The sequence below is a fragment of the Oreochromis niloticus genome, linkage group LG12 (assembly GCF_001858045.2).
Source record: "Oreochromis niloticus isolate F11D_XX linkage group LG12, O_niloticus_UMD_NMBU, whole genome shotgun sequence".
Lineage (NCBI taxonomy): Eukaryota > Metazoa > Chordata > Actinopteri > Cichliformes > Cichlidae > Oreochromis > Oreochromis niloticus.
In genome coordinates this window covers 17,887,957-17,912,337 of record NC_031977.2, presented here as the reverse complement: position 1 = coordinate 17,912,337, position 24,381 = coordinate 17,887,957, and the positions used below count along the sequence as shown (strand labels likewise).

General features: G+C 40.7%; 1 protein-coding gene across 4 annotated transcripts in view; it reads right to left on the bottom strand.

The window, feature by feature from the left end:
* Nucleotides 1–24,381, bottom strand: part of acacb (acetyl-CoA carboxylase beta) — a 27,937-nt gene extending 3,556 nt beyond the window's left edge. Inside the window, exons 1-49 of one of the 4 annotated variants that reach the window (XM_019365909.2) lie at nucleotides 24,056–24,381; nucleotides 20,717–21,272; nucleotides 18,349–18,420; nucleotides 16,111–16,243; nucleotides 15,894–16,032; nucleotides 15,684–15,793; nucleotides 15,476–15,557; nucleotides 15,282–15,380; nucleotides 14,165–14,274; nucleotides 13,925–14,035; nucleotides 13,484–13,693; nucleotides 13,224–13,394; nucleotides 12,935–13,096; nucleotides 12,678–12,841; nucleotides 12,280–12,430; nucleotides 12,095–12,198; nucleotides 11,919–12,000; nucleotides 11,676–11,821; nucleotides 11,424–11,574; nucleotides 11,205–11,339; nucleotides 10,864–11,010; nucleotides 10,579–10,767; nucleotides 10,387–10,487; nucleotides 10,175–10,263; nucleotides 9,951–10,075; nucleotides 9,732–9,845; nucleotides 8,420–8,533; nucleotides 8,228–8,317; nucleotides 8,024–8,142; nucleotides 7,515–7,538; nucleotides 5,214–5,354; nucleotides 5,024–5,123; nucleotides 4,817–4,924; nucleotides 4,647–4,703; nucleotides 4,378–4,419; nucleotides 4,079–4,294; nucleotides 3,779–3,934; nucleotides 3,223–3,426; nucleotides 2,949–3,104; nucleotides 2,744–2,866; nucleotides 2,371–2,640; nucleotides 2,170–2,267; nucleotides 1,722–1,842; nucleotides 1,485–1,595; nucleotides 1,210–1,353; nucleotides 986–1,106; nucleotides 807–903; nucleotides 630–726; nucleotides 389–524 (exon numbers count right to left, since the gene is read on the bottom strand). In XM_019365909.2, coding sequence (XP_019221454.1) covers nucleotides 389–524; nucleotides 630–726; nucleotides 807–903; nucleotides 986–1,106; nucleotides 1,210–1,353; nucleotides 1,485–1,595; nucleotides 1,722–1,842; nucleotides 2,170–2,267; nucleotides 2,371–2,640; nucleotides 2,744–2,866; nucleotides 2,949–3,104; nucleotides 3,223–3,426; nucleotides 3,779–3,934; nucleotides 4,079–4,294; nucleotides 4,378–4,419; nucleotides 4,647–4,703; nucleotides 4,817–4,924; nucleotides 5,024–5,123; nucleotides 5,214–5,354; nucleotides 7,515–7,538; nucleotides 8,024–8,142; nucleotides 8,228–8,317; nucleotides 8,420–8,533; nucleotides 9,732–9,845; nucleotides 9,951–10,075; nucleotides 10,175–10,263; nucleotides 10,387–10,487; nucleotides 10,579–10,767; nucleotides 10,864–11,010; nucleotides 11,205–11,339; nucleotides 11,424–11,574; nucleotides 11,676–11,821; nucleotides 11,919–12,000; nucleotides 12,095–12,198; nucleotides 12,280–12,430; nucleotides 12,678–12,841; nucleotides 12,935–13,096; nucleotides 13,224–13,394; nucleotides 13,484–13,693; nucleotides 13,925–14,035; nucleotides 14,165–14,274; nucleotides 15,282–15,380; nucleotides 15,476–15,557; nucleotides 15,684–15,793; nucleotides 15,894–16,032; nucleotides 16,111–16,243; nucleotides 18,349–18,420; nucleotides 20,717–21,252 — 6,478 coding nt within the window. In that variant the 5' untranslated portion in view covers nucleotides 21,253–21,272; nucleotides 24,056–24,381. Of the gene's footprint in view, nucleotides 1–388; nucleotides 525–629; nucleotides 727–806; nucleotides 904–985; nucleotides 1,107–1,209; nucleotides 1,354–1,484; nucleotides 1,596–1,721; nucleotides 1,843–2,169; nucleotides 2,268–2,370; nucleotides 2,641–2,743; nucleotides 2,867–2,948; nucleotides 3,105–3,222; nucleotides 3,427–3,778; nucleotides 3,935–4,078; nucleotides 4,295–4,377; nucleotides 4,420–4,646; nucleotides 4,704–4,816; nucleotides 4,925–5,023; nucleotides 5,124–5,213; nucleotides 5,355–7,514; nucleotides 7,539–8,023; nucleotides 8,143–8,227; nucleotides 8,318–8,419; nucleotides 8,534–9,731; nucleotides 9,846–9,950; nucleotides 10,076–10,174; nucleotides 10,264–10,386; nucleotides 10,488–10,578; nucleotides 10,768–10,863; nucleotides 11,011–11,204; nucleotides 11,340–11,423; nucleotides 11,575–11,675; nucleotides 11,822–11,918; nucleotides 12,001–12,094; nucleotides 12,199–12,279; nucleotides 12,431–12,677; nucleotides 12,842–12,934; nucleotides 13,097–13,223; nucleotides 13,395–13,483; nucleotides 13,694–13,924; nucleotides 14,036–14,164; nucleotides 14,275–15,281; nucleotides 15,381–15,475; nucleotides 15,558–15,683; nucleotides 15,794–15,893; nucleotides 16,033–16,110; nucleotides 16,244–17,715; nucleotides 17,855–18,348; nucleotides 18,421–20,716; nucleotides 21,273–24,055 lie in introns of those variants that run through there. The other 3 variants (XM_019365911.2, XM_019365910.2, XM_013275348.3) reach the window with 3 other exon arrangements.

Here is a 24,381-nt window from a genome sequence, read left to right as displayed (position 1 = left end):
AGTCAACCTGAGCTCTCCCTCTAATGTACTTATTTCTAATCTTGACCATCTTGGTCTCTCCCAGTGAAAGTCTGAATATCTCCAGCTTGGCCTCCTGCCTTTTTGTTACTGTCACCATCTCCAAACCCATCTATCCTTCGAGCTGCACACCTCAACACTGTGTCACTGTCCTCATACATGTCCTGCACCACATGTATGAGCCACTCCTCTCTAAACATTTAAGCTTTGCTGTAAATATAACTTTATTATGAGATCCATAATTTGAATTCAAACAGAAGTGCAGAAGTGTGGTGCCTAAACAACAAAAATATCTGACTGTGCAAATGTCATCAGTGTGGACTGCATGTCTTGCAATCTCTGTGCAGAGTTTAGCATATTCATGGTGTACCCTTCATCCCCCCAGAGAAGCCCCTCCAGTTGGCAAACACCATGAGAGGCAGACGTTCACGGTTGAAGTCACAAATCGCCTGAGCCGTCTTAAAAGCTGAATCTGGAAACCACACCTGACCCGCCTGCTGCAGAACCTGACATGAACACACAGAATATGAAGTTTAAATGCTCTTCAAATAAGAGTGATAGCTTTATATGTCTTTATTATACGGCAAAAATGCAAAGAGAGATTCACTCACTTTAGATTCTGAATCCAAGTTGGCTGGATCCGCTGGCACTGTGAACTCAACCGTGCGAGTTTCAACAGCGATGACGCCGAGGGGGATTCCTCCTAACCTGTGTTCGTTCAATTTGTGGTTAAGGTCTAGTTGCAATTTAGCATACATATAAACTACGTTTCAAGTGCGCAGATTTACCTTGCTCTCCCAACCACCACTGTTTGAGCCCAAGAACTCAGGATCTCCATGAAAGAGCCATGGTCAAAGAATCCACTCTGCCAGGCACCTTTCACCACTAACAACACAAATGAAAAAACAAAATCATTTCATTCACTACTGACATAAAGAAGTTTTAGAGTTTAGATCGTGCAGCTTACCCGGGTGAGGTCTGCCAGCTAGCATCCAGCGGGGGTCATACGGTGCTTTAGTGGGAGTAAATTCTATCTCTCTGTCCACTGGATCTGTAGTTGCTATAATGGGCACAGGTGAGTGTTTGTCCTGTGAAGACAGAAGAACTATATGAGATGGTCTGAAGGACTGCCTCAGTTATTGTATAATTATATTTAGACAAAATGTGTGAAATTCACTCATTCAGCAGAACCTTTGGCATGTAAGAGAGCCACTGCAGGATAGTAAAGACACCCTCAAAGTCATCTGGCACACTGGTGTGTGTGACTCCATTATTGTACATGATCTGAACTCCGCCCAGTTGGTTGTTGGAAGTATACACCTCTCTGCCCAAAACCTGGAAAGAAACAGGAACTGACGTTTTTGTTTTTTTTTTCTTCTTGGGGACAGATGGACAGACAAGCACACTATGCATGAGCCCATTGGCCCTTTGGCTGGATGAGCGAAAAACTGATTAGACTTACTAACCTTGTTTAGAGCACCTGACCCTGTCAGGATAATGTGAGAGTTCTCTACTTGAATCACTCGCTGCCCCAAACGGACCAGATAGGCTCCAATTCCAATAGCACGACATGTCACCTGCAAGAGCACCAACAGGCTTACATGAAAATCTCAGGGACTTTGGCATGCTGCTGCCTCTGCTGCTGCTGCCTCTGCTGCTGCTGCTGCTGCTGCTGCTAAGTAAAATCAGATCCATGTTCTCACCAGACTGATTGTAACGATCTCTTCATAGGCTCGAGAAGATTCTCCAGCAATGGTGCCTGAGCCTCGCAGATTCTCAACACCAAGACCGTCGTCCTTCCCAATGATGTCAGTGATGATGTACCTGAAACAGGTGAAAAATCTCTATTATTCAAATCAGTGCAGATCAGTTAGATTTCAGATTTCAATGAACAAGCCTTTTAATCCCACTCTTGCCTGTTATTAACAAACTGTAGCTTGTGATTTGTCTTGCTTGTCGTCTGTCTCTCTATGCTCGTTGAATATTTCTTTAATTAAACTGTAATGTTGTAACGTCTTTACCTTAAAATATGAAGTCCAAGAAAAAACAAGGAGCCACAACATAAGAAATGAATATATAAAATAATTAACAAGCATCCAAAAAGTAAAGGATGTCAAACACTTTGCAACTTCCTACGAGCAAAGATCGTACCTGGACTCTCCACCTTCTTCTACATGCTGACAGTGAACAGAATTGGTGGCGCTGATACGGGTGTAGTCCTGAGGTGTCAGATAAAGGTATTTGAAACCCTGCAGGAAGAAAAATAAACAACCCACTATAAATGTAAAATAACAGCTACAATAATTCAGTAGTTATTTCATCTGCTTTCACAAAGTAAACACGTGTAGAGACCTTGTAGGGGTCAGCGGGGTCAATCCAGGCCACGTGGAACATGTGTTTGACTTCTTCAGCGAGGCCAATGCGCGCCCCACTGTTGGCTGAAAGGTAAATGCGGGGGATGCCTTCCGTGCGAGCCAGCTCTGAGGCTCTGACGAACAGCTCGTCCTCTTGAGGGCCGAATGAGCCAATCATGTGAGTGATGTCATTACAGATGACAATAATGTCTCGGCCCTCTGGGTACTCCGGAGTTTTCATTTTCATCCTGAAAGCAACCATTCCCACCTAGAGGAGAATCATTATAATCGGTAAAAGCATCACTAAAGAAACATCCTTTGATGAAAATGATCTTAAAAATAAATAAATAAAAAAAATAAAAAAATCCTACGTCGTTGTCTCCAGGCAGGCGGTTCATCTGCGCCAGTCGGCCTTGAGGGTCCAGGACGAGCTCAGTGCACATCAGCACATCCTTTGGGCATTTGTCCCCTGGACCCCAAAGCTTCAATAACGCCTACGAGAAGAGTTTCACAGTGAGCTTAGACAACATCAGAACATCAAAGACTGAAATAAATAAATCAGTGAGCTAACAGTACCTGTCTGAACATCTCAGGGAAATCATAGACATATGTAGTACCCAGAGTTTGAGCCTGGAAGCGTTTGGCCTGCAGCAGGTCTTTTGTCACATAGGGGGTGTTGATTAACATCCCATGCAAGGGGCCCTGCTTATCCCCATATGACTGAAACATGATCTGAGAAGGAAAAATTGGCAAGTTGATTTTTTACATTTGTATGACTGTGAAAAATAATAATAAAATATGAACTCCTGGTGGTTTGAAAAAAAAAAAAGGTTTAACACACTGTCCTTACCTGTCCAGAACTTCGGTCAGTGACTTCTTTATACAAGCTGATGTCCAAATAATAACCAGATTCATTAGTGAGGAACAGGCGGATGGGAATGGCATTCCCAGTCGGTGTAAGGCGGATGTTGATCTTCAGCTCTGCCTGAAGGACGCGCAGCTTCCAAAGGCGACTGCCATATCGCATCACCATGGAGCGGACAGACTCCTCGATCTGATAAATCAAAGATCAGGACAACCAAGCATGTCACATGTGAAGTCTGAAGGCTTCACAGGTCACGGTATAGGTATTGAATCTGTGAATGTGGACTACTGATACAACAAAATATTAGTAACAAACAAGTAGTAAAATATTAAAAGCAGTAAAACATTTATGAAAAAAGAATCATACCTGAAAGACTGATAAAACACTAATATTATGTAGTGTATATTTAAAAAAAAAAAAAAGTCATAGCACAATTTATTCACCAAAATAAAATCTAGTATAATCTCGAGAGATCTATGCATAATTTATCTTAATCACTTATTGTGAAGATATACTGCAATAGAGATTGCAGAACACTGACTTTAGATGGGTCCATGATAACAGTGGGGACGAAGTTGAGGAAGATGTGATTGCAGTCTGTGCGAACACTGGTGTTACTGAAGGCCACCTCCAACTCATCCATGGCTTCCAACAGCAGACGTTCTCCCTCATTTTGGAGGTATTCAAATGAAGCTTCCTGGTTATAAATAAACACGTAGTTGCTTTAAGTTCTTTGAGTGTAAAAATCTTTTTCAAACAGCAAAATAACACATGCTACAAGTACATTTCTCATCTTGTTGGACATATAAAACAAAAGTCAAAATTAGTTCCATTTACTTACCTTTGTAATGAGATCTGAGTGGCGGATAATTGCTCGGATGAAGAAGCGGTAGTCCGTAACTTCAGCACCCTCCTGAACACGAGCAGCTCCCAGGTAGAGGTGCATCTTGTGGTTGGCGCAGGGAACAGCTGTCAGGTCAAAGTTCCTCATTCGGTTGAGCTCCAGCTGAAAGGCCAAAGCTGGCTCCAGATTCCGGTAAATACGATCTTCCTGAAACTGAAGGGAAGCGCAGATTCAGTCATCGTTTCCTTAGAAATGACATGTCAGCTCTGTAAATGCAGGTTGTTTAAAGCACTCACCCCGTCTCTAGCTCTGAATGTGAAGAACTTGGGGAATTCTCTCTGTTTAAATGAAAATTTAAAACAATAATTAGACTGCAGCCTTTCAAAGTAAAAGTAGCCTGCAAGGACTTTCCAAATGGAAAATGAAATAAAAATGGAAAAACACGAACAATAGGATTTAGTCAAGGTAAATACCCCCCCAAATCTTGATTTTATGAAAAGTGATATGTGAATGAAATTAAAGCCATCTATGATCATGATGCACTGCACATAAGATACACAATTACCTTCTGTACAATCAGAAAGGTGATTCTCCTTATTCCATACTCGAAGAGAATAGCTTTCTGTAAAAAAAATAAAATAAAATAAAGAACTTAAAATCACTGAAAATTTAAAAAAAGAAAAGTCTGATCTGCTATTTAAAAGAAAAATCTTTATTTTAGATTTGGTTGGTAACCTTTGACTGGGAAAAGGCAGTAAAGGCTCGGACCAAGGCATCGTCATCTTCTGTGTCTGCTGTTTTTATGGACACATTAATGATGTGGATTGGGTTCTCCCTGGCATTCTGCAGGAGATAAAAGAGAAATCAGACCCTGCACATATAGATTAAAACAGCCTAAACATTGTTAAGCTCTGTCCTCCTTATACAGTCACAGCCGCTCACCTTGAAGTGCTCCTCATCGTAGAAACTGGAGCAGGACTCCGAGAAAGGAGTATTCTCCAGAAGTGGCTCAGCAAAACTGGAAAGAACTTCATCAAAATTCCTGCAAAACCAAAAGAAAGACATTAACATTTGATCAATTTCTCTTTCAGATAATTCATCAAATTTAAAAAAAAAAAAAAAAAAAAAAGACCTTTTGAAGTCATCAAAACACTGGAAAGCCACCATGGCCCCCATTCGCTGGCATGGTGGAGATAAGGCTCCATCCAGGAGGAGCTCGCTGCCCTGCCTTCTCAATTTAAATTGGCCTGATCCACTGAGTGGCACAGGAAGCCTAAAAAAAATACATTTAAAAATAAGTCAAAACCACTGGACAATGAGGTGAGACATGTTCTTCAATAAAACTAACCAACAAGTTGCCCAAAAATTCATAAAGAGAGCAATTAAAGCAAGAGTGGATAACTCGTCTTGTCTATTTAAAAACAAATTAGAGTCTCACCACCATCAGATCATATTGGAATTACATACCGGTGATAGCAGAGGCAGCTTAAAGGATTTTTTTAAGGTTACAAGTCCTAAACATAAAGTTCTCAGTCAAGTCCAGTAAGGGTGGGTAACAGGTTACATATACACAACTGATAGAACCTGTCATCTGATTTAGTATCAAATTTTAGACAGTGATGAAGTCTTAAACCACCACTCATTTCTTCATATTTTGCTGAAACGTGCAAACGTACACGGAAAAACAGTATATAAGGCAAAAACTGAGTTTGCACAATTCTGACGAGCTTGAAAGTAAAGGTGAGACCACCTTTATTCTTCAACACTGTTGAAGAATAAAGGTGAACTCTCTCAGGCAGCTTTCTTCTAATATCTTTAAGTAGTCTTCAGGAATAGTTCTCCAGGCTTCTTAAAGGACATTCAAAGCTTTTCTTTGGATGTTGGCTGCCTTTTGTTCTGTTCTCTGTGAAGATGACCCCACATTGCTTAAATTATGTTGAGGTCTGGGCTCCTGGGAGGCCAATCCGTGACTGATAGTTTGACTGTGTTTTTTCTATTCAGGTCTGCTTTTGCTGCACTGACAGTGTGTTTGGGATCCTTGTCATGCAAGTAGGACTATTTTGACAAGATTCCAAACACCACTGATGGAAATATAGCCCTAAATCACAACTGCGCCTCCCTCCACAGAGGGATGCATACACTCACTGTTCCTCCCTCCTGACCTCCTCTGTACACATTGATGATATTTGAAGCAAAAATGTCAAATATGGGTTCATCACTCAAAAAAAAAAAAAAAAAAAAAAAAAAAAAAAAAAAGATCTGTTGCTGCTGATATTCAGTCCTGTTCTTGTGTAATTTAGCAAACATCAGCCTTTTCTCCCTGTTTCCCTTCCCTAAGAATGTATCCTTTACAGTCACAGTTTTTGACAGTCCTGGCTGGATTTTCTTTTCCTGACAAAGACTTAACCGGCTTTAGGGTTTTTTTTTTTTGGTTTTTTTTAAGGCATGAAACTTCTTTTTCCAGTTTCCTCTTTTCTTTTTTCTTTTTAAGGACACACTGCATAGCATGGCAAGATGTGCCAAGTTTTCAGCTAATAGCTCCTTTGGCAATCACCTTTGAAAATAATCAGATATTAGGATTGAACTGAAAATAAGTGAAGAAGCAGCCAATTTCAAAGAAAAACTTTGAAAGTCCTCCAGAAAGCCAGAATAACTGTTGACCAAGAGCACTTTGGAAAAGAAAAAGAAAAAAGCAAAATAAAATTAAGTCTGGCTCCTTGGAAACAAAATATGACAAAACAAGGGGTGGCTCAAGACTTTTGCACAATACTCGCTCATTTAAATTATGGAATATAGACATTGTAATTCTGATTACCAAAATGTTTTACTGCCTGAATTTTATTATGTGCTTATGTGCATGCACCTTTGTCTCCTGCTTACGTGGCCCGATTATCTGCTGTCTGGCTGATTAGCTAAATAATGTATTTTTATCTCGGAGTGTAGGGAGGATCGCCAAGTCAAGTCATCAGCTAAAGTCCAAATGATGTCAGTAGATGCATGACTCAAGTCCGGCTCAGTTCAAAGCCGATTCCCCACCAGGAAGTGAGCTGAAAGGGATTATGAGCTGTTGTAATCCAGAGCAACTGTTACTATATCGGGTTTTAGATTTGCAAATGAAAAGTTGGAGAATGCAGGCTGGCCATTAGGTAGCAATTAATGTCATTTCAGGCCTGAGATTTTTAAGAGGAACATGGAAAAAAAGCTGAAAATGTGCCTCTTAAAAAGCCCAGCTATGCTTTACACGTTGAAAGAAGCAGAAAAAAAAAATCAGATGGGCCAGTTCAGCATAAAAGTGAATTTAAAAGGACAAATCAGTCCTTAAGCAAATGTATCTGGACAGAAGGAAAAAGCAACATGGTGCATCCAGCATGCATTGCTGTGAGACAAACAGACGATACGGTGGTTTGGTTGTTTGGGAGGAGCTTTACTCTACCTGTTCAGAGTAGGGCTGCTCCCTCTGAAATAAGATGATTAACAGGTGAATATTAGCAGTGCATGATCAAACTGTATGTCTACTACGTCTGGTAATATGATTAGACTGAAGCAATTTTAAAGAGACTAAGCACATTCACATCAAAGTCAAGTATGGCAAAACTGCATTCAGGGTTAGCCATATGTTACTTCACAGCACCAGGGTGGCACTGCACCTGTACCCCATGGGGACAGGTGAACATTTCTTTTCTGGATTGATCGATCAGGCCACCATTGGAGAGAGGACACCTAAATTATGTTTTTAAGGCCTGGATTTCATATGAAAAGTCTCTTTAAAGAATCCCCATCAATACAAGTGAACGATCTCCACAGAGAAAGAGAAAGCTTACAGCCTCGGATGCTACAAAGAGGAAATATGTGGTCAAATTTGGAGGTGGTAGTGACTCATTCGTGACTCAGAAATTTGAGAACATCATTTGATTCGTGCTCGGTCTGAAGGAAAAGTGTCACCTGTTTGGATGTGATGATGGCAACATAAACTGAAAGTCTACAGCGCATGTTCCATCCTGCAGCTGGTGATGCTGGATGCTGTTCAGCTCGTAGGCGATGTAACCTCTGCGGACGTACACCTGAAAGTCAAGACAGAACAACAGAATGACTATTTAACAAAAATGCATAAGACAGAAAATGTCAGTGTGAATGCACTAACCATACCTCCAAAGCAGCCATGCATACAACTTGATTGGAGTGATAGAAGAAGTTGGGCAAAACGTCAAAAATGGAGGTTTCAGAGAGAATGAGTTTCTGTGGCAAATAAAAAAATATATATATTATTCACGATATAAATGTACTGCTCTAAAGTGATGTAACAAAAACGTTTTTTAAAATACAAAACACAAAGCCAACCTTCAAATTCTCTGGACAGAACTGGTGACCATACATATCAATGGCTGACAGGAAGATGGACTCCACCTGGTTGTGTCTCAGTTCATATGATGGTAAATGAGAAGCAATCAGGACCTATGAGATATTCGCAAATACTATAACAACATAGTCAAATAAAATAACTTTAAAGCAGATGCATGATTATTCAAACTTCAACAAAACATATGCAGTTAGATCTGTAATTTGTTGGACAAAGACAGAATCATGTAGTTTTGCTTCTGTCAATCACCACAGTGGATTTCAAATCAAAAAATCTTGACCCGATTGAAGTGACAACTTTCAGCTTTAATTCTACAGATTTCACAAAAATTATTTAGTAATATAGTCGTTTTTCTGCACAGTCCACCATTTTTTAGAGGCTCAAAATAACTGGACAAACTAACATAATTTCATATATAAGAACTGTTTTTAATCCTTGGATGAAAATCCTTAGAGGTCAGTGGCTGCCTGAAAGTCTAGAACTGATGAACATCACAAAAGGCTTTGTTTCCTCCCTTAAAATGCTCTGCCAGGCTTATACCACAGACACCTTCAGCTTAATAACTGAAAAGCTGCTTTGTTGGGTTGAGATCAGGTGACAGACTTGGCCAATGAAAGATTTCCCAAGGAAGAATATCCCATTTATTTGCCTTTGACAAACTCTTGGGTTGTGTTTGCAGTACGCTTTGGATCATTACCAGTTTGCAGAGAGTACAGGCCTGTACACTTACGAATTCATCCTGCCGTGTCTATCAGCAGTCACATCATCAATAAACACTAGAGACCCAGTTGCACTGGAAGCCATACATGCCCATGCGATAGCTTTGTCTCCACCATGTTTACAGATAATGCTTTGGATCCTCCTCCATATTTTTCCTTTTCCCATCAGTCTGGTACAAGTTCATTCTGGTTTCATCTGTTCAAAGAATTTTCTGCCACAGAGGTGCAGCATCTGTAAGATCTTTTCTGGCAAATTCCAATCTGGCCTTTGTGTTCCTGAGTGTAACCAGCAGTTTGCACCTTGTTGTTCTTGAGTTTTTTTTAGATGTTGAAACATTATTTTCTTAACCACAGAAAAAAAAACAAAAAAAAAAAAAACTGTCATCATCCAATTTATTTTTCTTCTGTGGTCTTTCAGACCTTTTGGTGTTGCTGGGCTGGTCAGTGCAGACCTTCTTTTTAAGAATGAGACAGATTGTTGATTTGGACATTCCTACAGTTTTTGCTTCTCTCTCTCTCTAGAAGGTTTACTATATTAAAAATAAATAGCAAAACTCAATGCAAGCTCTCTTACCTGTCTAGCTCTCAAGGCTACCTTTGAGTTCTCCATCTTGCTAAGCTGTGTGAGTTCATTCAAAATAGCCATGAGCTCATCTGCCAGAGTGGGATCCCGTCCACACAGCTGATCCTACACAAAGTTAAAGACAAACCTCCATCACTGTCCGTCCACGTGACTTTGTGTAGGATAAACAGTTATCAGGTTTGCTTCAGTGAAAAACAATGAGAGCCTTACAATGAGTATTGTGACCAGGACGTTCTTCTTGGATACTTGAGCATGAGAGAAGATGTAGTCGAGCACAGGACTCATGTCAGGTTTGTGCTTCTCTCTCAGGTTGATGACACACTTATCATAGTGAGCTGTTAAGGGCCAAAAAAAAAAAGGTGTTTCTATCATAACAGAACTGCAATTGCAATAAAGAAGAAGTGACATAAAACCTGAAGGGGTGCTGATGTTACCTTGCTGAAACTGCATCTCTACCTGCAGGTAGCGCTTCAACAGATCAAGAACCACAGATTTCATGTAGCCACGGATTCCACTCCGATATCTGAACAGAAAAAATTCAGATTTGTCAACAATTACAACAGTAACATAATTCAAAGATATTACTGCTACTACCACCACTACACAATATGCATCTGACCAAATGGGAAAAAAAAAAAAAAAAGACCTCTGCACCAGCTGTACAATGCTCTGAGTGTTCATGAAGAAAACCTCTCGGTCAGCTTTCCTCTGCAAGGTTGCTGCATGGCTGTCTAAAATGTTTGCAATCTGGAATCAGATAAGCCAAACGTCATCTTATCACACTGGTAAAAGCGATTTATTTAAAAAGCTCACAAGCACCCTTTGCATAGCATTTTACCCTTTGACTGGGGAACTGGCAGAGGACGGAGGTGATGTTGCTCGCGTACTGAGCCATGACTTTGCGGATATCTTTCTCAACAGTAGCTGGAATACGGCCGGCTATGCTGGTCATGATATCTTGAAGTTCCAAAAGCGGCAGTGTGGGGTCCCTTAGAGTCTTCATCAGGGTAGCAACCCACTCTTTCAGCTGCAGGTTTACATGCAAACATGCTCGTAAACATCAATAAAACGCTTTTGTGTATTGTAATGAGAAATCTGCAGTGGCAGAAGGGCTGATATATACCTTGGTGCTAAAGTAGGGTTCTTCGAGGCAGTATCCATCCATGACATTAACCAGGTTTTCAAGAACACTGTGGAACACCTGGTGAAGCTTTTCCCCAGCCATGGGAAGTGGCTGCTGAGGCGGTAGCACCGCCGTGTTGAGTTCCACCTGTGAAGGAAGAGGAAAGAAAATGAGAGGAAGTTTTGACAGCAATTTCAATAACAGGAAGAACTTACACTGAAGTAAAAGAAAAGAAAATGAATAGATACAGACCAAATATGTAAACAGAACACCAAAGTAATGCTAGAAGTTTTTGCAAAAAATTAGAAATGAAGATTTTGATGTGCTCTTGGATAACCCACCCTGTGTATACTGCTGGGATCGTCCAGATCCATACGTGCCACCACACAGCCAGGCTCCAGAACTGCTCCCGGTCGTTTGACAAAGTGGATACAGCCAGACTGCTGCGCAGTCAACGTCATCACCATCTTCATCACCTGAATAATAAGGACAAGTGAAGCAAAACGAACCGGCAGAAATGGCACAAATCACAAAATCCTATTCCCTGTACACTCTGTTACCTCAATCTCTGCATAAGTTTCCCCAGCAAAAATATGACCTCCATCCTCAACCATGTATTGCAGCAGTTTGCCAGCAGAGGGCGAGCGTAGGACTGTGGGGTCATTCTCCTTCTCAAAAACACAGGTCTTGTTGCCAACGGTGATCCGAAACCTGAAAGGTTAAAATAAAGCTGAGTAATGAGTAATCAGTTAAACCAGAAGTAAATAACCAAACTGAAAAAAACCCCCAAAAACCCGCAGTGGTAGCCTTGCCTGTCCACTTCTTCCTTCATGTAGGTGATGTGGCTGCTACCATTGTAGCACAGCAGGAGGCCGCCATCGTTCAAACGGTGGACGTCTATTTCGATGTGCGAGCCATTCATAATAACGACATACGTTGTTGGGGACTGGCGAGCCACCTGCAGGAAACAGCGGTGATAATTTATTCATTAAAAAAGGTAAGAGGCTGAATTTAAAAAAACAAAAAACAAAACAGGAAAGGAATAAAGCAGATACCTTCAGACAGAATTTGACTCCTTCATATATTAGGTCCACATTGACAGAGTTGAGCAGACTGTTTGCAGGCAGTACCTGACCTCTACAGATGCAGCAGATAATGTTTATAAAAGTCAATTACATGAACACACAGGAAGAGTGCTGCAGTGAAACATTAACGACAAGTGCCTACTGACCTTTCCAGGGAATGTAGATAGTCAGACATGCTCTTTCTGAAGATAGCATCTGCAACAAGCAAAGCCCCACAGACAACACCAAGCAGGGTATTTGGTCTCTCTGCCTGCAGAAAGAACACGTGGCTTTGTGAATTAAAGGAATTCTACACAAGTTTAATGGTGCATATCTGTCTTCAGTCTCTTACCTGCACTTTCTCTGCAATGAGATGATCCAGCCATCCAGTATCAATGTCATTGTTTCTGAAGCTTTCGGTTTCAAGTAACTTAATGAGGTATTCCACCGTCGTCCGAAAGTCACCTCTGATGGACAGCTCTTTCATAGCCACCACCATGTTTCTGGAAAATACAGAAAATGTGAAACCCAAATACATACACTGTCTGTGACAGACACTAACAATCTAACACCAGTTAAGGCTGACAAATTTAAGACAATTGCACTGGTGGCAAAAGCATGTTGCATCTTCTAACAGAGTACCGCTTTATAACATCATGGGCAGTTGCAGATACTGTGTTACTGGCCATTGCCGCACAGCCTACCTACAAATAGCTGATAATAGGAAAAAAATAAAATAAAGGAGCTTACGAAATGGCTTCTTCACGGTTCTCGCCCCATGAAAAACAGTGTCCAAACTGGGAATCTGCAAATTCATGTAGGCCACCAGTCGCGCCCACACTGAAATAACCCCAGACGTTCTTACTGCTGCGGAAGTTCAGCTCCTGCACGGTGCCTGAACTGGGCTTGAACCCCTGTGAGTGAGTGAGTGTGAATCAGTGGTTTAAAAAACATGAACAGTACATAACACAGTGTTACGTCTCCTGGTTAATGAAGCTCAAGTCCACCTCATCTGGGTTCTCACTGGTGATCCGTGCAGCTATGACGTGGCCTCTCGGACGAGGAACGCAATCTGGAGACTCAAAGTTAATAATGGTGTCACCCCAGGGACTTTCTCCATAAAGCACACGTATGTCCTTAATTCTGTGAAGGGGGATGCCCATCGCAATCTGTCAGAGATTAAGCAGATATTTAGATGGGAGAATCTGATCAGCACCTATAGGATCAATAAGAACTAATGACTTATTTTGTTCCTTGGGTATAATTATGTGTTTGAGCCTCCGAACCGAGGTTTACCTGAAGTTGAGCAGCTGGCAAGTTTACATCTGCGATCATCTCTGTACAAGGATGTTCCACCTGCAGGCGAGGATTCAGCTCCAGAAAATGGAAACTTCCATCTTCAGAGTAGAGATACTCCACAGTACCTGCACTCACATAGCCTACGATCTTGGCCAGTCGCACAGCACACTAGGCCACAAAGAAAGAAAGAGGAGACAATATGTATCAAAGAGCAGACATTAGGGTGTTAGCGATAGAATACAAGGGCATAAACTTACCCGCTCCATTTGCTCTAATGTTGAAACGGGAGCTATGGTGGCAGGAGCTTCCTCAATGATCTTCTGGTGCCTCCTCTGGATGGAGCAGTCTCGTCCAAACAGAGAGATGGCATTTCCATACATGTCCGCCAGTATCTGGACCTCCAGGTGTCTCGCATGCTGAGCCAGCTGCATGATGAAGATGGGTGAGCCGGGCACCTCCGTCTGTACCTGCACTCAGAATAATATATCAAGTGTAAAGTCTTCTTGTTCCTCTACAATCACAGCCTATCCAGTATAGAGCTGTAATCTGGAAGTCTATCAAACTGAGTACTGTGCCATTTTATTTTATTTTGTGACTCTTAAAAATTAACAACTAAGCGTGGACATCCCAGCTAACTAGAAAATGTAAAAGATCTGGGGTAAATTAGACATTAGTTTGTAAAACATAACTGCACAAACCTGTCTAAAGAAACCCGGGAAATCATCAGAGCTCTCAACTTTCCGGATACCCTTTCCACCTCCACCCTCAGAGGCCTTGATTACAACTGGATAACCAATTTTCTCAGCTTCCTGAAGAGAAAAGAAAGATACACACCAGACACAACTTATAACTGAAAGTATATACTAAAGAGATTAATTTTGATTAAAAAAAAAAAACATTTGTAGATATTAATATCATTGATTTGTTACTATACTTACTGCTATCCCCTCGTCTACATCGTGAACACATCCCTGTTTATAGACCTCTGGAGGAACATTGATGACATTGCCCTCTCTTTGGTCCTCTTCAGCCCAGTCCAGTCTCAGATCTGGAGCACAAGCACACACTAAGTAAGAACAAAATGGTCCCAGATGTGGAACTGAGTATGTACTACATAATGGAGTCTATGCCATGTGCAAAATAGCACAGTATATCCTATTACACATTACAAGTTTAATGCTTGTAACAGTCATGCGACCCAATGGGGGTTTTTTTGTTGTTTTTTTACAATCTGTTCTTTGAGGTTTGTGGGCATTCATTCAAATGTTTCTTTTAAGGACCCGCCACAGTATATCAGTTGAGCTAAGGTCTGGACTTTGACTGGGTCATTGCAACACCTTGATTCTTTACTTCTTCAGTCATTCTGTTGTACACTTGCTGCTGGGCTTGGGATCATTGTCCTGTTGCATAATGCAGTTTTGGCCAAGCTTCAGCTGTCAGGCTGATGGCCTCACATCTGACTCTGGTATACAAAGGAGTTCATGACAGACTGAGTGACTGCAATGTGCACAGGTCTGTGCCACCACTGTCCTTTACAGTTGTCACATTTAACATGCCAGCTGAGGCCTGTGGAGTTTGTGCATCTACACCTCAATCTGGTGCGTAATCAAATTTCTGTCTACTCCACGGAAGATTGAAAAATGTTTTGAATGTTTTCCACTTGTGATTAATCACTGTAAAATGATGGACTTTAACTTGTGTGAAAACTGATTTAGAACCACTCTCAGACTTATGGGCAACAACAATCGCTTGTCTGAGATCATTGCTGATCTCTTTACTCCTCCGCATTGTGTTGCTGAACTTCTGCTTTTATAAAAGTGCTCATATCTGCTGATGACCAGTTAATCAAGCAAATTTGATTAGCACCGCCTGGCTGCTACTTACCCTCTTAATTTCTATGGAAGCAGTAAAGGTGTACGTAGCTTTCACAGGACTGCATAGAGCACAGTGATAACCTTCTCACACCAGCTTAGAGCTGCTTTGTGAAAAGTTGCTAATTTCATTAACTAATTCTTCACTTCATAACGGGGATAGTGCAGAGAGGAAATGCATCACCTGATCCACTCCATGGTAGTGTGGGAATGTCGGCACTCTGGGCCACAATGGAAGAAGCCACTTTATCCCCCAAAGCCCACATGGCTTTACTGGATGGCCCTGAGAGAAACGGCGGAGGTCAATTCATCATGAGAAGCAGCACCGAGCTTTCTAACTAAATGAAAGTAATAAAATGAAAGAAACTGCTCTTTTACCCAAAAATGAAATGCCCGCTTTGCTCAGGAGCTCAGGCAGTTTGGGATTTTCAGATGCATGACCCCAACCAGCCCAGACAGCCTGTAAAGAGGAATGTGCACAGAAACAGATTGTTGTTTATTAACAGGCAGAGAAAGTAACAACTGAATACAGCACGGAGGGCCCGTGCTAAAAAGAACTGCTGTGTAAATAAACGGTGAGCAGCACCTCCACTTGAATCCTTTTTGCAATGTCAACTATCAGCTCCACGTTGGCGTAGTTGTTATTGTTAGTGCCACCGGGTACAGGCACATAGTGGTCGGCCATTTTAATGTATTCTGCGGCGAAACAGGCAGCAAGGCTCAGAGCTGACTCACAGTAAGAAAAGCATTTCTACTTTCATCACATAAGTTTTAGGTGATGACTGATAACAATTACCTGCATTAGCTTTTAAGTCTTCAGGGGTTACCATGACAACAAAGCGGATGGTCCTCTCATTGCGAAACATTTCATAGGACCAGCGGCGGATAGAGCGCATACATTTGACTGCAGCGATGCCATTATTAGCGATCAGCACCTGTAAGAGGACCCAACATAAATATCGCTCAGAAAAATGTAGATAAATTAGAAATTTCAAGAAGGGCTTTGTTCTTACTTTTTCTATAACACGGCTGCCACCGAATCTTGTGACAAACTCAGCAGGAGAGGCCACGGTAAAGTCCCTGTGTAGATCCATCTTTCTGTGTTCGCGTCCTTTTTTCACCAAGTGAGGACCAGACATGCTAGGCCTGCATTGGAAAGTTCACAGTTAGTCTTGACCCAAACAAACCCACAGTGAAAAAGAATCAGAAGAATCACCCAGGAAGTGGTCTTCTGCATATCCTCCTCAACAATGTCACACCCAAGCAGAAAAAAATTAAAAATAAAAATAGCACAGAGAACTGCATAAAGACAACAAGCAACTGAATTTAAACTGAAAATCAAAACCCAAAGGCTAGAATCAGTCAGGCAGGCTGTGGAGCAGCCCAGTTTTTAAACCCTTAAATCCAAGAGTCTGCACACTAAACTCAGAACAATATAACCTGAACGCTGCAGGTATGGCATTGAATCTACCACTCTTGGCGGCCCCTTTTATCAGATGTTCACCACAGTTAAGCCAATAAATGTACATGTGTTGTCATCGTGGTGTAATCATGGACACTTTACCTTTAGTCCAATTTCCTACTTGTTATATACACACAGCATATATAACCAGCATTAGTGCATATATGCAATGTACCAGATTTGAGGTGAAAAACAAAAAAAACCCACATGAAATGTGTGCAAGACATTCAGCCAACACCTGCTTACAGCTTCAGTGAACCTTGGTATTAACTCTCTATACCGCAGGTATAACTGTGACTCTCTACATTTTGCTTTTAGAACTGAAGAAATCTTTTGGATAAGAAATGAAAAATTTTCACGCACTTAAAGAATTCCTATTGCTTGGATGACTGAGAAACTACAGTGATGTGTTAGAATGTGTGTGCTTAAAATGTTTTTGTTTTTTTCTTTTTTCCCCACGAACAGTAGTGAACACCCCAGATGACTACAGTCAGAAAGAATACTGCAGAGATTAAGCGCCATTCTTCTAAAAACTGCCCTTTATTTGGCGTTTTGATTTTGGCAGTGCACCGTCTCACATGTCAGAGCAGCGTAGATGTTCCGCTGGAGGTAATGACTCAGAATAATCATGACCCAAAATAATAAATCATTCATAAATAAATAGTCAAACACACTTAAACACTGGCTTTTGACAATCTTAGCTGACATACATTGTGTAATTTGTTGAAAACAAAATGTCTTAAGGGTCAGTGGAAACCAAAATCATCAATCTTTTGAGGCCCGGCTGCAAAAATGAGAGTTAAGAGAACAGTTAAGTTGTTTTCGAACAGTATATGTATATATGAGTCATTTTTAACAAGTACAGCCGTGGACCGGCATGGTACAGACTACCATGCAGTAGTGGTGTAAGGGCAATGAAATGTTTTTCTCTGATATCATTTTTCACATAACAATAATAAATCAACTACAACTAAATATGAAATAAATGCAAACAAGTTCAACTGAACTGTACTTGTTTTAAGTGATATCACACCACATGAATCCCACCAAACACACGGCGAGCACCGATAAGAAACAGGCGAAGCTTTTTCCCATGTTTGGAAATACATAACTGGACTGCACAGCACCAGAACATTTGAACATTTCACGCACATACCATCATTATCGTCATCTGTCCGCCGGGGTGCCGTTCAGTCCGGGGTATCGCTGTTTCTTTTTAAACCACCCCCAGGGAGAGACGCCCTTGCCCCATCAGTGAAGCCACACAGTAAAGCTGCAGGGCAGCAGCAGTTCGTGCGCCTGTGCTGATATGTGAACTTTACACTTCACTCCTGTTCACTCAGGGAAATGCAGTCTGTTATTGTGCTGCTTTCTGATAACGCTTTCCATGTCGGTATCAACCACTTGCTGACATTTTTTCCGGGACAAGAGGGTTTAGTTTAACCCGATACGCTTCGTACTGCGTTGCACAAACAGTGATAATCTAATCATAACCACGATTTGGGGATTACTAGAAAACTCGGTGGGGCTAAAACACCGCTGGCTTGTCGCTTGTGACAGGCTTGCGGCAATAATGACTGCTTGATTATTACCGTTTCCTTATATGCGTGCAAGCTGTGCACAGCCCCTAAACTACAGCGGCCCTTCCTGTTCACAAACGAGCCTACAAAAGCTGCTGCAGCGGGACTAGTTTCAACACAAAGTAACTACTAGTTCTGTGTTTAGTTTCCACATACCAAAGTATCACATTACCGAAAACTGCAGCAGCCCTCTGCATTATTGGACTTACCTGTGGAGATATGGGAATAAGCTGATACTCGGGTAGTCGTTTCCCTCCATGACACATCGCGCTGTGTTACTACTAGGATAAAAAAAGAGTTTTTAAAACCTAAAACCAAAACAAAGGAGACTTCCACAAAGTGCTTCCTCTTGCCCGCTTCCTCCCTTCTCCCCTCCCACATGTGCAGCCGCATATCTGCAAGTAAAGTCCCCTGAGCCAAAGCGCTGGCTGCTCTTTGGAAACAAAGCCAGCAGTGCTCCGCTAAATCTATTATTGGAAATGATTATTATTGGGCATCAAAAGGCTAAAAACGGTCGCGCACGACACGAGCAGAGTGATTTTGTTTGTTTGTTTGTTTGTTTTTAAGTGCAGTATAGTCCAACAAAGTATAGGAAGACGCTTCGAAACATCTCACTTTTCTCTTCTTCGCCGTGTAAACCACAATATATCCACTAACACGCATAAATCCAGACCGATGGAGCTCTAGTAGCATTTTTTCTAGGCTAAAGTGTTTTCTATCTAACGTTCATACACATTCACGCCCCAGTGCGCGCATCAGAGAATAACTTAACCAAAGATATTTAGCATTGACTGCTCTACCTGTTAAGCTACAGCCAGTCTAATAAATATCCATTTATTTATTGTTTTAATGCAATAAATACATGGATAAATAAACAAAAATAAACAAAACAGTCCTCTAATTGAACAAATATAACAAAATCTTTGTCAGCTAGTGGCTAGAACATTAATCAAGAAACGGTTTTTAATTTTGAGATTTGCTGCAGCTTGTTTACTCTTCAAACTCCTGGGTTGGCTTCAGGGTATGTTTTGGGTCATTGCCTATCTGTGCTGTGAACATGAAGTTCAGTGGCATTCATAGCCACTTATTTACACATTTCATTTATTACTTATTTATTACTCACATTCGCACTCCAGTGGTGATGGATAGATTCTAATTTGGGGTTCAGTGTCTCGCCCAGGGACACGCATGGGCTGAAAGGAGACAGAGACTGAACCACCGACCTTCCAATTGGAAAATGACTTGCTCTATTTCCTGAGCCGCATTTTTCTGGCTTCCGTATTTTTCCACATCCCTCTGATATTTATATTGATTAATCTGTGTAAGGAATAATCATCCAGAGACTGAAGATATTTGGCAAAGATTAATCCGACCTTTCTATTCACCAGGCGGATGTATGGTTTCCACCCTATGGTGGGTCTCTACATCTCTGCTTGCTCAAGTCTTCTTTTGAAAGTAGACTTGAATAAGTATCACTTGGATGCATTTTAGAGAGTCTTCTTGATTCGTCTGGATGGAAAGGATCCTGTGAGCCTCCACCACCACCACCACCGGTGTCTTCCTTTGGACTTCCCGTCATGTTTAACCTGCAGAGTTCACCAGTGCCTCCTTATTTTGTCAGAATGTAGCTTAATGATCCCGCTCTTTTCTCTTGCATGTTTTACATGCACTGAATGTTCCTTTGACCACGTGTTGTGGGTTCAAGGAAAAAGAAAATAAAACAAATACTGACCTTTTAACTGGTTCCTTTATGAAAAATGAGGAAATAGCAGGCACCGGCCACGCTTTTGAGGTAATTTTCCAATTTCGAAAGAGAGGAGGCTACAGATTAGACATCTTTGACAGTTAAACCCTTCGTTTAATATGCATATGAATACCCTCAAAGTGAAGCTGAGGGTCTGCAGTTTAAGCCCATGTTTATTATAGTGTATAAGCGTAACCCGAATATGCTTTTGGTAAGTAGTTATAATAAAAACTGTTTAAACAGCCAATAATGGAAGAAAGAAAATTAATAATAAAAAGAAGAATATTTAAATTACAATAAAGACCATAAGTCAATTCAGCTACTCGTGTCAAGCCAGTTACTTACCTGTGTGCACTGAAGGAATCCTCGTACCCTCCATGATATCACAAACCACCCGTTGGTATGAAAGTAATTCTCACTTCACCGATATCGCAGAGGAACAAGAGGAAAACTAACATTTGTTGACAATTTCAAAGCGCTTGCTGTGCTCTGACCTCGACTAACGCCACCACCGCTTGTCAAAGTCATTGGCTGAGGCTCTTGTTCCATTAATAGAGCCAAGATATTTGGCATGTGACAATAACACAGGTCAGCTCGTGCAGCTTGTGGAGACAGGGCACGAAGGAGCGCGCTACCGATGCGATAATGTGTGCCCAATTTTTTTTTTGAATGTTCATCCAGACCTAAAAAACAATCCAGTTTACATTATTCCCTCATTATAGTGTGAGTGTATAAATGGTGTAAGTGAACGGCTTGCTTGTTTATAACATGACAGAGCAGTAAAAACATGCCCCAACCTAGATAGCTGACATTCATTTACTTAAAGCCCTTACTTGATGACCGTTGAGCTGGGCTGTGGTACTACAGAAGGCGCTTGCGGAGGGGAAGATTTGATGGTGGAGGTCAGTGGCTGAGCTGCACCGCTTGGAGGTTTCGTGACCAGAGGTTCCTCGTCCGAAGAGTTATCCTCTGATGCTCCAAGAATAAACTTCAGGCGCTCCCTCGCCTTAGGTCCTGAGCTCAGCATTGGTGGGACGCTCTTAGAAGGTTTCTGGGTGGTCGGCGGCACCGTTGGCTGTTTTGAATTTGCCTCAGTGGAGCCCTGCAGAGCATCAGAGTCCACTATTCTGCCATAAAGACCCGCAGATGCACTGGCAGCCTGAGGCACGTTATGTTCAGCATGTTGTGAGGCAGCTGGAACTGTTGACAGAGGATGCATGCCTGCATGAGGGCTGCGTGCAGTGGGCACGTCCTCCTCGGCTGCAGAAGGAAGTTCTTCCCCTTTCACGGGCATTATTACTGTCTTACTATTTATCCTCCACAGCAGCAGAATCCACAGAATAAATCCCCAAAGTGCAAACTCCAGCATTCACAGACATCCTCATGAAACTGCAACAGGAACAAGACGGATGTCAAAACTAATTCAAAAGAACAGAAACATTTTTTCATCAAATGTGAGCCAAGTTAACAGTATGCCGACCGTCTTTTTGACACTTGGAATGGATTTTTTATAAGTGCTTTAAAAACTGGAGTCTGAACTATGAATGTGAAAAATAGTTTAGTGTCAGTCACCACCTGGTGGCTGAAAGCTGCAGCTGTAATTTTCATCTAAAACACAAAAGGGTCATTCCATCTCAAATCATCTCATTTCTTGATCATGAACCATCTTTGAGTTGCCGGAAATCTTGGACATGTATGATAATTGCCTGTGAATTCCTATCCTAGTTTTTGTAAAGCCTATCTTTCAGGCCTTGCTTGGGCACATGCACACACAGCGACCGGCAGTGAATGAGAGCTTGGTGTCCTAAGTTTTTAAGTTTTCATCGTTTCTTTTCGTTTCTATTGCTGGCATTGAAGGGATGCCAAATGCTGTCATTTTACTGTAAAGCAAATTTACCTCGCCTATGGCTATAAATAAAGTTACCTTGACCTTGACCTTGACACTGTAATGAAAGCCTTCAGTGAAGTCCCATATTTGAATATACATTAATAAAACAAACTTAACTCTGCAAAAGACAACTAATGACAATGTCTGAATGGTCTATAGTTGTATTTGAGAATAATGGAAAATAAAATATGTAAAGGACTTTATAAATAGGAAATTCTTAGTCACAAAAATGAAAAATAAAATGCTATTTTTGTTCAGCTTTCATGCTGGATTGACCAAATATGACATGTCGGACCATAAAAAACAAAAATATCAGTAGATAGTCTAATCGCAATAGAACTACATTCTGGAGTTTCCAGGTGGTACATTAAGTCTATCTGAGAGAATAATTTTGTTAAATATGTGGAGGATTTTAATTATCAAAAACCACATACACTTTGTCCTGGATGAGTCTGATAATTCATGTTAAGAATAAAATTTATTAAGACGCATTAAAAAGACAACAAGTAAGGACATAATCTTCTCTGAACATGCAAATAAATGCAGTAAATCAATTAAGATTCATTAAGCGGAATGAAAAATGAATTCTTGGTTCATATGAAACATTGTTGCATTTTTTTAAAGGACTGCTTTCATGTTTTATTTTTTATTTTTTAGATTTTTCCCAATTTTTCAGTGTAACTTTCCCAAATTACAGATCCTGACTAATTTTTAATGGCAGGAAAGGCCACTATCAGGGTATAAAGGATTGTGATACATAATGCAAAATTTTCAATTTCCAGCATTAAATTGTTTTTTGGAAAATATGGTCAAGTAAAAGGTGATTTGAGATTAAATGACCCCAAAGAAATATGGAAAAAAAGACATTTCTAGATTTTAAAAATGGGATAGACTGTTTTAACTTGCCATTTCAGGGCAAATGATGACTATAACAACTAAGAAAACAACTAAGTAATTGCTTTTTTCAGCCATTATTATGTTTTAATTGGGCAACTGTTCATATACTTAATGTTTAAGACTATTTTTTAAAAGATCACTATTATCACTATTAAATATTTGTCTTTCTCCAAGCATTGGAAAAAGCACAATTCTTTTGATGTCCAAACTTAATGAATCCCCATAAAAAATAAACTCCTCTTTAAAGCATGTTAAAATACATCATGACTATAAGAAAAACTGAAATACTAAGTCGTGTTTGTCTCTGTGTACTGTTTAAGTTGCTGATTTGAAGGTCAGAGGTCAGACACTCTCTCAGGACAGCAACACTGAAGTTCTTACTTTCATATATTAAGTAAATTATTCAGTAAATTCAGTCAAACAGAAGTAAGAATAAGAGAAGTAATTACAATCTCAGAGGTCACGTGTATACTTTAGGTGACTAAGTCCTATGCATACACACATGAGTGTGTTATCTATGACAGCTGGACCTGGCTGCAGGCTACATTTCCCAGCGAGAGTCCTGTAAACAGCCTGCCTGTAACAGCTGACATGGAGAGCATGCGCTGCTTCATGTGGGGTAAAGGTCAGCACTGAGGGAATGAAAGGAAGGGAAGTTCAGGTGAAGGAGGATGGGAAAGAAAAAAAAACATCCATAAAAAACAGCAGCAATAGCAGGAACACTTGAACACATCCAAATACAGAATCTAAATTAGACACATGCGTTCTTTGTCCCATTGAAAGATTTCATTGTTTATGTTTTTTTTTAGATAAAGAAAAAATATAAAGATTTATTAACATCCAGTCTGTATAATAGAAGCACAAAATTAGTGAATTTATCCTTTGGAGCAAATTTAAAGCTGACGCAAAAAAGGAAAAGGCTAAACCGTCACTTTCCTCGAGAAACAACAAGATCTGAAGGAATGTATTTATGAAATAGCTTTACTTTTCATTTTTATCTTTATTTTCTTAATATATATCCTGATACCATATAGCAGATGAATTATTTCTCTTGTGCTTTTCCTTAAAGAACAGACTTATTCTCACATGACTCCCTGTTTTAAATAAAAGTTAAGCACATCAATTTTTTATAGGAGTTTTTTTTTTTTTATGTCACTTTTAAAAAGGTGCATCCAACTTCTGGCGTGAACATTTTACCTTGTAAACTTACAAATATCTGTGAACTCTGACAGAAAAGTTGAACTAAACACAACAACTGATTCTGCCTGACATAAAAGTTAAATCAGCCCACTGATCTGATCTTTTCCAGAGTTCAGTCTGGAGAAAAACGGGACTGTCTTTTAAGTTAAAGTTAACGTGTAAATCAAAACATGCCATTGTCACTCACCTGCACACACTCAGAAACCGGGCAGCTCTGCTCCCGGGTTGTTGATTGCGTTGTTTCACACAGCCAGAGAGCAACAGTACCAGGCTAACCGATTTAAACCCACTGATTATTTCCCACACCTCCACACCACTCGGAACTTATCATGAATTAAAACACATCCGTCATTATCTTATTAATGTGACACAGACCCCAGAATCCCTCCAAACTCTACCGCTGCCAATGTCTTTATGATTATAGACAGTGCCTCGCCAGCAGCTACAAATGTCAAAGTCACCTACCACTACCTCCACTCCACAGCGGGAGAGTAAACATGTGCGTGGGGAGGG